The sequence below is a fragment of the Uloborus diversus genome, chromosome 10 (assembly GCF_026930045.1).
Source record: "Uloborus diversus isolate 005 chromosome 10, Udiv.v.3.1, whole genome shotgun sequence".
NCBI classification, from domain to species: Eukaryota; Metazoa; Arthropoda; class Arachnida; order Araneae; family Uloboridae; genus Uloborus; species Uloborus diversus.
The window spans coordinates 34411709-34425985 of NC_072740.1; the positions used below are offsets into that span (position 1 = coordinate 34411709).

General features: G+C 33.6%; 1 protein-coding gene across 1 annotated transcript in view; it reads left to right on the forward strand.

The window, feature by feature from the left end:
- The window catches only part of LOC129231713 (regulating synaptic membrane exocytosis protein 2-like), a 179345-nt gene that overhangs the window by 12452 nt on the left and 152616 nt on the right, over nt 1–14277 (forward strand). Inside the window, exon 3 of the mRNA XM_054866076.1 lies at nt 8764–9901. Coding sequence (XP_054722051.1) covers nt 8764–9901 — 1138 coding nt within the window. The remainder of the gene's footprint in view (nt 1–8763; nt 9902–14277) is intronic.

A 14277-nucleotide genomic window follows, 5' to 3' on the forward strand; every position in this document is an offset into this window, starting at 1 on the left:
GCGTTATTGCTTTAATGGAAATCGACTGCTTTTCTAAAATTGTTTTTTATTATCTTTGCATTAATGCAAAATATGTGAAAGCTTTCCCTTATTTTTTTGATAATTTTTTAATTACTAGTTATAGGAGTAGGGAAATGAAACATTGGTATGTACAGTGTGGTAGAAGTGCACAAAAAAAGTTTCACTTTCAAAAGGAATTTTCGCATAAATTTTCTACCTGAGAACAAAAAATCTTAGCACGATTTTAAGTTTCATACCAGTCTAAAGGTGTGCCATTTTTTTTTCTCTTGTACGATGAACTTGTTCGAATTTTCTAAATTTATTACAATGTCCGTAGTTAACACATTAACGAATAATAAAAGCAAGGCTCAATATATATAACTCGTTTGCTTTTGTTTGTTTGTTTGTGAGCAGCAGCCTTGGGTTTCTTTTATTGATTTAATGAGTTTCTGACACGAAAGGAGTGAAAGTTTTTTCTTTTGGTTTTTCCTTCACATTTTCAATTTCTCTCTCTCTTGAAGCAATTTTGGCGCATTCTGAACTACTGTCTACAGTTATATTCATACTGTTACATAATCCGCTGTTTTGAATCACTTTTTTCATCACTATAATCATGAAATTTCTCACCAAGTTAGTTTGGACTATGAGCGTGTGCACTTTACTACGCTTCGTGCTGATTTTGTTTAGTTCTTCGGGCATTTAATATCGAGCTAAATTTTCACACGAATTCCTTACTTCGAAGAGAAAATCCTCGCACGCTGTTCATTGGCAATGGTTGCAAAAGTTTGTGCAGAATGCTTTCAAACAAAAATCACTACTATTATTGAAGAAAAATATTTGTATTATGCCTACAAGAAGAACGTTAATGGATTGGAATGTGAGACACTAAGCACTATTTCAATCACCATACGCAAGTATAAATAGGAAAAAAATTAACACATACTACACCATGTATCCACGAACTTAATCCTCAATTGGATTAACACGAAACAAAGTATGGAAATCACGAAAAGGAAAAAATCTAATAACATTTTATGTCGAACTTTAGGTACAAGAAAAGAGTCTGGATATTACAATACATACAAATCGATGACACTTGCGTTTTCACGGCAGTAAATTGACCACGACAGTTTCTATTCAAGAAACGGAATGGATTGTTTCTGGACATAATTAACTTCTGTTCTTTTTCGATTATTACATTATTTATCGTCAAAGTAGCTATATTAACTACAGCTACAATGCAGAAATCCTTTTGGCATTGGTTGTAAAAAGATGGCTATTTAATAACTGCAGATAGTGTTAGTAGATCCTATTGACATCTGATTATAAAAAATGCTTTTACGTCAATTATGTCTTTTAAAGACTAACTTATAAAAAGTATCTTAAGTGTTAATAAAACTTATATACATAGGTTTTGGGAAAACAGGGACTACAAATACTTTCGTTTAATGCCTTGTTTTCAAAAATGGCTACTATGGTCATTTTTTGAAACTGTAAAATCTACCGGAAGGTACAGAAAATAGAAGTATCTGTGTAAACTTGTTAGAACTGCAACAAAGAAAAAAAATACACATATCTTAGTCACAACAAGCCCTTTTCTCTAAGCAAGGAAATGGATAAAAAAAATATGCACTCGACAGAAATGGGGGGGAATTTTATTTTAGGAAATATTTTTGAAGTTATTTGAATTTAATACTTCTTTCTCTATACTCTCACACCACGCAGCGATTTCGAATGGATCCCTCTTAATTAGTTCAAAAACCGCTGTCAAAAAACTATTTACATTTCAAAACAAGTTCAATCCATGCTTCTACCATATGACTATTGTAAAGGCGCATAGGTAACAGCAACAGCATTATTATTATAAATTGCTTAATAAACTCACATTGAATTTGAATAAAAAATTTTAAAAGAAAGGCTGGTTTATTTCAAACCCAGATCAATCCAAATTAAATGGTATCTACAAACAATTAAACAATTTTGCTAATTTAAAAAATGAAACAAAAATTAAGTCGTACAGCAAAGGTTATTTAAACGAAAGTTAATTACTTTCGAAAAAGTAAAAAGAAGATCGCGAAATGTCAAACGAGAAACAAAATCTTTTGGAAAAATAAAATGAGTAAAGCGTAAAATGTTTTTGCCTCTCTTGTATTTCTTTTTTCTTTTTTTAAATCGATTGGACTACTTTTGATACTAAACACTTCAATTATTTCATTGCAATTTAATCACTGCTTGATATTTTATGCGGTAATAGTAGGTAATTCTTTATATTTTGACGTGAATTCTCACTCATTACTATAATTATATCGACATATTGTCTCATCATTGTATTTGATGGACACGGAGAAACGGATTCGAATTATACGTTGAAGATCTTTCTTAGTTTCAGCTGTAGCGAGACGAGCTAAAACTTGAACTATTATTTTCTTGGATAAAAATAGCCGAAACCCTGCGGTTATTGTAGCAGTAGAGATTCAAGATTCCTATAAATTTATAAACGAAAAATATCGATTAATTTCACATCTTCTAGGCAGTCTGTAGCATATCGATGTTTATCGACCTGCGCATGTAAAAATAAGATATAGTTGTATTTTGAGCAATTTCAAATTGCTTTCGAAAAATTTACTCAAAATAAAGCTAGTTTCAAAGCACTGTGAGGTCACGGTTTCAAAATTATCGGTTGATCTGCAGGCAGACCAGGATTGGACTAGGGCCAGAAACTTTTCACTCGTCGTGGATCGATGCTTCGCCGATAATTTTCAGACTTCCCAGGATCTCTAAATATAATACAACGATAGGATACAATTTTCGTCTTAAGGAGTCCACATGGAATAAAACCGTTTCGCGAGCGGATTTTCCTTTTCACTCTTGATAAAATAAAAGCAAAATTTTTTAAGACAAACTGCAACGTTTAAATTTATTTCAAGAATGCAAAACACTAAATTACTTAACATGGGCTTTTATTTATTTATTTTTAATTTTGAAATGGATTTCATAAGTTTCTGAATTTTATAAGCATGCTTACACTATAGGTGCACGAGGAATTTGAATCAGTAAAGTCCTTATACTCTACCAACTGAAGCAAAGCTACCAATGTTGAATAAAATGATGATAGAATAGACTCTGCTTCTGATAAGATGACCCTTGACCTTGAGAAGCGACTTTAACGAGTGCATTCCAATTTAATAGACCCTAAACTATAGGTATTGATCTCAAAATGTGCAATACCGATGTAAACTATTAAAACAAGCATTCTTTCTCAAATTAGTTTTTCTCGCCCCATAGTTAAGAAAATGTTTTAATCAGTTTTCCATCAGAATTGATCTTATTAGACGGTAAAACTATCATGCAAGTCAAAAATATTACAATTTGAGTTAATTATGGATTTGAGTTCTTCTTTTGGCTCCTGTATCTATTAAGTGCAAAAATCACGCAAACAAATGTTGAAATATATTGGCCACTAAGAGCTTACAAAAATTGTCGACTAACCTGATCTGATGTTCAGGTGAGAATGATAGTGGTATAAGTCAGTTTCCTTGCCGCTGATTGAAACCGTAAGCATACATTTGAAAAAATTTTAATTTATGGCAGTCCTTATAAGTATTAGACTTTCTCTCAGCAAACCCATAACAAATGCAGAAACGACACTGTTGTACGTTTTTTATAAGTAACTTTAAAATAAGTTGTAACTAACTTTTGATAAAAGTTGGTTCAAAGTTAAAAAGCGAACCTATATTTGAATACAAATCCTGCTCTTAGAGTTAAAATTTACCCAGTCCTGATTTTTTTTTTCTCAGATATTTCCACAAAATATTCATTTACTCGAAACTATTCTAGAATGATTTACACTATTCTAGAATGACTTAAACTCTTCTCATACCTACCACCACATACCTAATGAAAAGCAAAATATCTTTGGAAGAGCTTATGTGGCAAGAAATAGTTTTAACGTTAGTTTGAAATGTAAGAATGATATACAAGGCGCAGCAAAAAAAACCTGGATAAGCTATTTTTCATGTAACATTTATGAAAAGGAATAAACTAATAAAACACATTAAATAATAATAAGAGTGGGCCTTTACCAATGAATAAATTAAATTTGTTTCAAAGTGGTCGCCTTTTGCAGCAAAGCAGAGACGCAACAAGTAATTGAAATTTTCAACCATGGGCAGCAAATCTTCTACCTTTAATCTATCTTGTTACCGCCGAAGCGATAATAGGATGAGATTCCGAACTTTTATGTGGTTTAAGGCAGACCCTACACTCTAAAGTAAATCATACATTGAAATCCGTAAGATTAAAGTCCAGCAAATAGGATGTTCATTCTGCAGATGATATAATGTCAGGAAAAGGTACCGTGTACTACTCGTGTCCTTTTAGCCATGTGAGCTGTTGCGGAATCTGGTTGAAACGTTCAGTCTACATTTCGGAAGTGCTTTCTGACTCACGGCAGAGCAACAGCTTCTAATATGCCCCGTTGGTACACTTTTTGTTTCATTTTAACGCCATCATAAACAAAAACAAGAGATTTTTTGCCACATGTGCTAAGTCCGCCCCAGATCAAGACGAACATGAACGTGAACATATGACTTATTCTGGAATGCCTGGAGCTTAGAGCTCCTTATTCCTTAATTCCCTGTATAACTCTTAAAAGTTATTAAAATGTTTGGCGATGCTCAACATTTGCCAAGGTGCTAGGGAGATCTACAGAGTGAATCCTATTGTTCTGGGAGTTCTAAGTCGGTTCGATGAACAAGAGCTTCTCGTCAGTAAAAAGGAATCTCTCTCAGCGCTGACTTGCGTCCCGTCTCAAAATAGTTTGGACATCTTTGGGGCCGCTTGAGTTTGCTTTCTTCAGGGAAAGGCAGAACTTCTTGGAACTTGTAAAAACTCTGTCTGAGGTGTTTTTGCCATTAGTCGCATAGATCGGTCACGTATTCCCATTTTACTAACGATCTCTTTCATGGAAACTAGCAAATTTCTTTGATCTCGCTTTTTGATGGCCTTACGATTAAAGAAAGTGCTCACTGCACTATTTCGTGCAGTTTCTAGACGTCAACTATCATTTTCAATTTCTTCAAAACGGCAGATTGCATCAGAGACCGTTTGACGAGGCACATTAAATAAGCAAACTGTCGTTCTCCTAGCTCAAACAACTCTAAAATAGCACACATTTTGCTTGCCATTGTAAAATAGCCCACTCCCTCCCAAAGTAGAAGATATTTTACAAATAATTTTCAAGTTGAAGTGGTAGACAAAAAGAAATGAACACGCATTGCAAAAAAAAAACTAATTTACAATTCGATGGTGCAAACTTTGTCCGTGTTTTTTTTTTTTTTTTTTTTTTTTTTTTTTTTTTTTTTTTTTTTTTTTTGTCTGGACCCTGTACAATGCTTCTTATTGAAAAACTACGAAATAAAGTGTATAATGAACAAATTTAAATGATCAAATCACGGATGATTTTTGCATGAGAAACTATTTTGAGGCTTAGTTAAACAAATCCATATTAAACATTCCATCCAAGTTAACACCATCCAAATGCAGTTAAACAAATCCAGCGGTTGATTTGGCATAGAAAGCATGTCTAAGTAATAAGAAACCGCCTTGCAAGGAAGTTTATACTATACGATACAAATTGCACTTTGGCTGCACTGAAGAGGAGCATTCTTTGTAGCTATGAGACACGAATATTCATTTTTCGAAGTCCGGATAAACAGAAACCTTTACATTTCATATTGATTCTTTTTGGAGGGGGCGGAGGGATAGACAGTTTCGTTTTTTTTTCTCTGTTGGGCAATATTTTTAGCAGATTATGGATACTTTCCCAAATTTAACAGTAGTCTAATTATTTTAAATAGCTATTGTTAGTTGTTATTTTAGCTTTTCGTTTCAAATATACAAAAAAAATTACTATTAAATACCGAAAACAAAACTTTTTTTAGTGGACTTAACACTTTCGTAGGTAGAGGATTAATTAATTAGGTGTTCTGATCAACTTAAAGTGAAAATAAAGGTCTGCAAACGTTTTTAGGTAAGATATAAATGACTAGTAAAATTGACTAATAATTTTACTTACTGATAATGTTTAAATTTGTTAAGGTTTTCAACAAAAACATTAAGAATATAATGTTTGTGCTGTTAAAAAAATAATTCATTTTGCTTATTTATTTATATATACGAGTATTTATTATTATTATTACTTATTTTATTTTTATGTTTCGCCATGCTTAAGAGTGAAATAACTTGATTATGGAGAAAATGCATCTATTTCCAATTTAATTTACTTGAAATCAGGTGTCTTTGTACAGTATTCTATAAAAAAAATGCTTTTACTTTGTTTCTATACTGTTTTTACCTACTTGGATTCTTAAACTTTACATCGGAGGAATATTTGTTGTGATTCACTTCTATACCTATTTCTTCAAAAAATAAATAATAATAACGCTTGATTCCTTTTTTTTTATTTGTTACTCACACATACACATTAGTTCCAGCACAGTGCTTTCACATGAATGAGTAACTAACTCTAGGTAATGTAATCACAATGCAAAGAAAATTTATAATGACCAAAGTTTCAACTTTTCAAACGCATAATGAAAAATACAGAAAATAAAAGCAATTTCATTTTGATTTCTTGTTGATAATAACTGAGCCGCTGAAAACAATAGTGGTGTAGGTCAATAAAACAAGATTTTGTGCAATTGCATGATTTACTCCAAATGCTATACAAAATAGAGTACTTATCAAATTTACTTTCTACTGCACAATAGCACAAAAACCCATTGGACGTACACCACTTTCGAATGAAGTATAATAAGATTAAAACTAATCTCTGAAGGTGTAAAAACAAATTACAAAAAAAAAAATTGAGCTACACCACTTTTGCTCTCAAAGGCCCTGTTATAGCCAAGAAATTAAACCTTGTAAAATAGTTCAACCGTCACTCACATGTATTTCTTAACGGAAATAATCAATGAACCGCATAACGGTAATTCATAATTTCCGTATTACATTAGACTATATTACTGAGGTAGACCTCACCTCCTTGATTTGGGGGGGGGGGGGGAGGGAGCAAGGAATACAGTATACATCGGAGAAGAGCTTGAGATTAAAAAAAATATATTTTCCTCTCCAGAGAACTTTGAACTCTATTAATTTGGATGTTTACGTAAATAGCACGAGAGAATATTTCTTTTCAATAAATAGTTTTTATGCTTAATCTAAACACTTATATGTAATTTAATGTTCTTTAGAAATAATTCAGACACGATAATAGTCGTCGCGAGTTTAGTGCGTGAAAAATCGGTAAGCGTGAAAAATTTTTGATGGATGTTGCGGGAAAAACCTCACTATATTGTTCAGCCATTTAACGTCAACATTTTCTCTTTCTTTCTCTTTTTCTTTTGATAAAATAAGTTGTATGTACTGAGTTTGATATTATGTAACGTTTCAATAACTTATTTTTTACCCACATTTCACAACTGCTTTTGAGTTTTTATTTTATGTTTATTGAGATAATTATAAGGGAAAATATTAAAATGAAAAATGTTTTCGAATGGAAGATTGATACTACTTTACCTATCAAGATATTGATCAAATTTCCGAAACATTTTGCACAGAAGTATTGAAGTTGAGCTATTTAAATTCCCTGTTTAGTGCAACTTGTATAGTATGGCCAACATTAGGAGTTAGGCCTAATTCTGGACAAAGGGAGAAAATATGGCGGAATGTAAAAAGGATGCCTTTTTTTGAAAAATGGAAAATAAAAACAAGCGGCAAAAAATAGTCATAAAAGCGAAAATATTGTTGTTAAAAAAAACTTGAGTTTGGGTCGCATAAATGTCAAGTTTTTTGTGTTAGTAATAGTTTTCAATGGAGATAACTTCTCTAAATATAAGTTAGGGGACCTAAGGCCCGTATAAAAAGTTAAACTTTGAATTTTTTGGTTCATTTTTGCTTAAAACTCAATATTTTAACCCATCTGATTTTGAACATTTTTGCAATTGGAAGTATGCATCTAGGACTAACGGTTGCGAAAATAGAGGTTTTTTGCAGGTTAAAACGGAACACACTGTATACAACTCAAGTAACAAAAAATCATACAAACTAACAGCTGGATGAAAGCAACACTTTGTGACATATCATAAAAGTTATTTCACTTTCTTTTATACAAAGTGCTACGTTTCACAAAATGCGAACTCGTACATATTATTTTCAAGAAAATTTAATACTGAATTCAACAATACAAAAACAAAGTTCTAATACTTACAATATGAAAACGTTATGCTGCAACAACTTTCTTCCTTCGACAGATTTCGGCAAAACAAAGCACAATAATGACTTGATGCAACTGTGAACATGTCAGATTCTGACGACATTAACTTACATTCGATTGATGCAGAGAATAAGAGCAGTGATTGAACGGGAAAGATAGAAATTTCAAACCACTTCATTACTGCTTTTGTTAAAATATTTATAACTGTTATTGTAATTTGAGCACTCTTTCCTGCACTGTGTGTGTGAGTTCAAAACTAATACTTCGTCAAAATGATACATACTAGGTTGCATTTTGTGAAAAATAACATTTTCTATGAATGCACAATGTTTTAAAAAAATTTAAACGTGTCCATAAGTGTGGCCACTACTGTATATAACATCGAAAATCAAATTTAGTAGCAAAAATGGTGAAATCCCAGAGTTACAAATATAATTTGTTTTTGAAGGCATTTTTACATAAAAGTAATTAAAAGCTTTCTGTTGCAGGTGATATGGGTTTGCATTTTGTGCCGTAAAAAACAAGAACTTCTCATAAAGACTGGACAGTGGTTGCACAGCGGAATGGCAGCTAAACAGAGAGAAATGGAAGAGGAAGTCATGTCTCCGAAAGTGGACAAGAGGCCGAAGTTGGAGCGAGCCCACAGCGAAGGCAAAGAAAATGTTCAGCAGTTTCCGCGAACGATGAGTCGAAGAGGTTCTCTTCAACAAATACATAGGACTAACAGCCAAAGAGAGCTTAGGAGACAGTTTTCGCAAGAAAGAGAATCGGCAAAACAGGAATCGCATCCTGACACCTCCAGATACTCCGACCGAAGTAGGCCAACGAATGACAGAAGTCCCCCAGGGGACATAAAACGTGTTCGCCCCGTCGATGTGGCTCCTCGTGATAACTTCTCTCGGTTGCGCGGTTGTGAGGACATGGAAGGGAGGAGGCGATATGACGGAATGTCGGACCCCAGTTTTGACCGCAGAAAAGACAAATATCCTCCTCCAGATACGATGGACCATCATAGACACTCGAAGGATTACTCCGAGAGCCAAGATGTGTCGTGGAGGGAAGGACACCAAAAATCACGAGACAGTTTCCAAGGGGCTGATAGGAGAAACTCTGGGAGGGACCAACCGTGGCTTAGCCAAGAAGATGATCGAAAAGGAAGAAGTGAGTCATCTTGTAGACGAATTAGCCAAGAATCATTGCGGGAACATTCTGAAAGACAACATCGAGACGTTCGGATGCCTTCTGCGAGTGGCGAAGAGTGGAAAGACTCTTCGAGGAAAAGAGACTATGATATTCATAGCTCTGGAGATGACCCGCGAATGAGATTATTGCCTGTCAGAAGTGGAGATGATCGGAGAAACCATCTAGACCCGGGTTATGTTTCCGATAGTAGGGGTAGAGGTCACAATAATAGGAAAAAAATCGAATCTGTGGTAAGGAACGATTCCTTAAGTTCAGACCAATCCGAAAGTGTTCGACCACCACCTCCAAAGCCTCATAAAAACAAAAGAGGTAGAAAGTTAAGGCAGAGATCTTTAAGTAGCTCGGACGATGAAATTAGGTCGACGCCTGAGTGCTCAAGTTGTGAAGAAAGGGATGCTGAAAGTGAAAGTATTAGTGAAAAAGGTAAGCGAAAATTTATTAATTGTTTAGCTAGATGCACTGCATGTATGTTTGATTCAAGCCAATAACTAATTTAACTAATTCCTTGAATAAACAGTTCATCTATAGTAGCAATTAAGATCTGGAAACTTAGTGTGGGGCTGGAAACAGTGTGGGACTTCAACCTGGTAAAAGGTTGAAACAAGTTAAAACATACGTGAAAAACACCGCCAGCTCAGTCATTTCCAGCCGAGGACTGCAGTTTCGTGCTTATTAGCACTCATCAACCCAGCATAGGAAAGTGACTGAGCTGGAGATGGAAAACCTCTTAAGGAAGCCAAGAGTGCAGAACAAACTAGATTTCTGCTTTAGCCCTGGCTAATTGGGCGGTAATTTACTGAAGTTAAAACATCTTTAAAAAAATCTCACTGTTTGAAGGAAAAAAGGTAAATAATACCTACTTAAAGAAAAATGCTAGGAAATAGGAAACGTAGAGGTTTTTTAGTTATTTCCTTATTCCTCTTGACACTGGCCCCGCAGGTTTACGTAGTAATCTGGCCTTGATTAGATTAAATTTCAATACTAGAAAATTGCTCGTCAAGATATGACGGGTGAAAATTGCTTCTACATTTCAACTAAGCAATTGCCCGTTTGGTGATATTTTGATAGCTGAAATTTTAACCCTAACTCCGATGAATTAAGCTCAAAGTCCAGTAGGTAGCGTTTATTGTTGACCACTTTTTCGTTTCTTCATTCCTCTAAAGTGACACAGTCTTACCAGTAAAACAGTTAAGTTGCCGGATCCAGATCAGCCTTGTCACAATAAAGCCTTTTCCTACATTTTAAACATTACAAAACATATTATCAAATTATCATGCCGTGGCACGAGTTTCACTATTGATGACGCAAGGAGCGTTACTCGATCATTGGTATTATATATATGAGGATGACTGAGGGCACTGTAACTCGTAATGCAAGAATATAGCATCCATCGTTTAAATAGTACAATTGGGAAAAAAGCATTCAATTTGGTAGTTACATTTATTGTCCGATATTTTATCGCGAAACCTTACTCGATTTTGCGTATGCGTCAGGTCTCTTTTGATTTTATCAAAACAGGGGTGATAGTAAGAAGGAAGTAACGAGCAAGCAAAAACTGAATGCATCGGGAAGTGCGCTTCTTTTAAACCATCACCCCTTTTTCAATTGGAACCGTTCGCAGCTGCTAGTCGCGGAGTTCGAGAATAGACAGTGCTGCTAGTTCCCAAATTCAATCAACTCTCAATAACTCAAAGTCCCAAGGGACCGGCTAAAACCGTCGAGTAATCAGTAGTTCGAGTTATCGGAAATTCCTTTCCCAACCTTCTGAAGAATGATTTTCATTTTCTTTTTCAGCAATAGTGCGTAATGTATAGAGTTATAGTTTGGATAAAATTAATTATTTGTACTTCGTAAAACTATCTTTACAGAGAATAAATTTTATTAAAATACTTCGAAAAAGAAAGTTATTTTTGACTGCTTAGAGATTTTATCACATCTTAAAACGTCATTAAGTTTGTATAGCGTACACCTAATTTCTTTTCTCTTGATTTCAATTCATATCGCTTTTAAAAATCTCTTTGCATTAACAGCAAATCATTTGAGTCATCCAAAAAATAAATTTTTTCAATTTTTGCCAAAATTTTAAGTTTCCCAAAAATTTACCAACAATGAAGTTTTACGTCGTTAATCACGGGAAAAAGGAACCCAATCGACTACTTCTCACGTAATCTTGCAATACTGGGCGCATTAAGGAGCATTTAAGTAAATTATCCCCCTCACACAACCTGATAAGCAAAGCAATGTCTTAGGAAAAAACTCTTTTTTTTTTCTTATTTTGCCAGCATTTTTATGCATAAATGAAAATGAAACTCTCGTAAAAACTTAACTTTGTATTGAAACTTTACTATTTCGGCACCGAACGAAAACTTTGAGATAAAGGAATATTCGAGTTATAAGGCTTCGAGTTGTCGAGATTCAACTTACGTTGTTGTTCGCCTTCATTCTTTAAGATTATATACGAAAAATAAATGAAAACGGAGTGAGTAAACAAATGTAACTTCTGAATTAAGTCCGTTTACATCGAGCGAAAAGCTCGGTTTTTGGAGGTATTTTCAAACCGCGAAAAAAACTCTTTTAAGAGAAATAAATTGTATAATTTTGGGTATAATTATTGATCTATTCTACAAAAGGTGGAAATTGGGTTAGATCAATTACAGTTTGGCTGTAGTAAAGTGACTTCCGATGAATAAGGGGTTAATCTACTCCATTTGTTGAAATAGGAGGAGGGTGACTGGTTTGCTTCATCAATAAGTTATGACGTAGTTATTGTTCTTGTATCAGTATATTGTGTTACTTCGTCAATACGTTTTGCGATAGTTATTGTTCGTCCTGCAGATTTTGAGAAATTTAAATTAATTTTATGTCGACTTCTGATCCGTTGAGAGCAAAAACAGGTGTAAGTCAATAAAATAAGATTTAAAGTAACTAAGTGGTTTAGTAGCCATTTTTTCACAAAACATCACTGCCGATCCGTTTACGACTACTGTCTATAGGCAGATGGTTGAACCTAGACCACTTCCATATGAAGTAGAATGAGGATAAGGCTCAATTTTGGTAGTGTAAATAAAAATTGTAAAAAAAATACTTTATGTCGTTTTTACTCTCAACGGTTCATATCAATTGAGAGTAAGTCGTGCAAATTATGTACACTCGTTAGAAAGAAATGAAGCAAAATAGAAAAATATTGCTTAACTGCGAAGCATTTCGAAGGAAATTGTATCAACAATTGAGGCAGTGAGAAGCAAAGGGATGTAAGTGGCAAAATGAAAAATTTTGAGATAACCAATACAAATGCTAGGTGACCCTCTCCTCTGTCTTGGGGCAAGAGATAGTACTAGTAGCCCTGATAGGTGCTGCTGTACAGTGTGATTTATATAAAGAAAATTCAATGAAAGTCTACCTAGGAAGTTATCTTTAAATGCGTTTTACTCAAAACTTGAAAATGTCCACTTACATCCCTTTGCTTATCACTGCCTCAATTGGTTCGTTTTCGCTTTTAACAGGGTATATGGGAGATTTTCTCAATACGTTTACTTTTGCCAATAGCCAGTAGGAGCAACTCATCTAATAAAAAAGCATGGTTTTGAATTCTTTCGATTTAATCAAAGTTAAAACGAAAATACTTAATATATTGAAAACTACCACATTAAAAAAAAAGATTGAATAGGAAAATAGAAATTTAAAATACAATTCATGCATTAATGAATTGTGAAAGTATAACTTTGTTGAAAGAATCACCTGTATGCAAATGTTCTGAATTATTTTAATTTCTAGAAGAATGAAAAGGAGAATAGCAATTTTTTTAAATTACAAATAGCATAAAAAATACAGGTTACTTTTGAAAAACAAATATTTTAACGAAATTTTAAAACCTAAATGATACTGCTGGAAGTTTTCAGTACTCCTTGTGAGTGCTTTAAGAAAACATATAATTAAACAATGAAAATTAATGTTTTAATGAAAGATATACCACTATGACGCAAAAGTTAAAAAGAATGGAAAATAAAAATTCATTTCCGGAGTTTGGGTTATCACTAGCTGACATGGTGAAGCATTCGCGCTCGACAAAAGGAAATAAAAACTTGGTTTTCTATTTTTTTTTTTTTTTTTTTTTTTTTGAAAATCAGCAAAAATGTAAGTTTTTGTTTATTTTCTGTTGATAGCGATGAAAAAGTCGTTAAAATAGTGTGTTACTTTTGAAGTTTGATAAATTATTAAAAAAAAGTTGAAGCGTAAAACACGACACAAAAAGCCACAAAAGGCACATTCGAGAAATCTATATATATAAAAATGGATGCATGTTTGTGTGTGTGTGGGTATATGTGTATGTTCCTTATACAAATCCACAGTTTTCGTCGGATTTCTTCCAAATTTGGCACAAAGGTAAATTGTTGCTCATGAATTCATATAGGCGGGTTTTTGGAATTTTAAAAAGACTCAAAAAGGTCTAATTTCATATTTTGAGTTATAATATTACTCTTTTCTGCGCGAACGAATTTTTGTATCGTTATGAATTTAATCTAAATAAAAAGCCCATAAAAAACTGACCTAGATGAAGTTTCTTCAAAGATTAACTTTAATCGTTAAATTTGTGAACCTTGGTTCAAAGCAAATGAAAACGGCTATCAACATATAACCACCAGGAGCTATTTTAAATGCAATCAATACAAAACGTATCCTGAAACGATGGCCGTCAATGCTGTTTAGCGATAAGCGTTAAAGCATTGTTGGCGAGAAAGCCGTAGATATAAGAAATGATGCTGTTCATCGTTTCTTAAACTGCGACCTAAGAAGCCCCG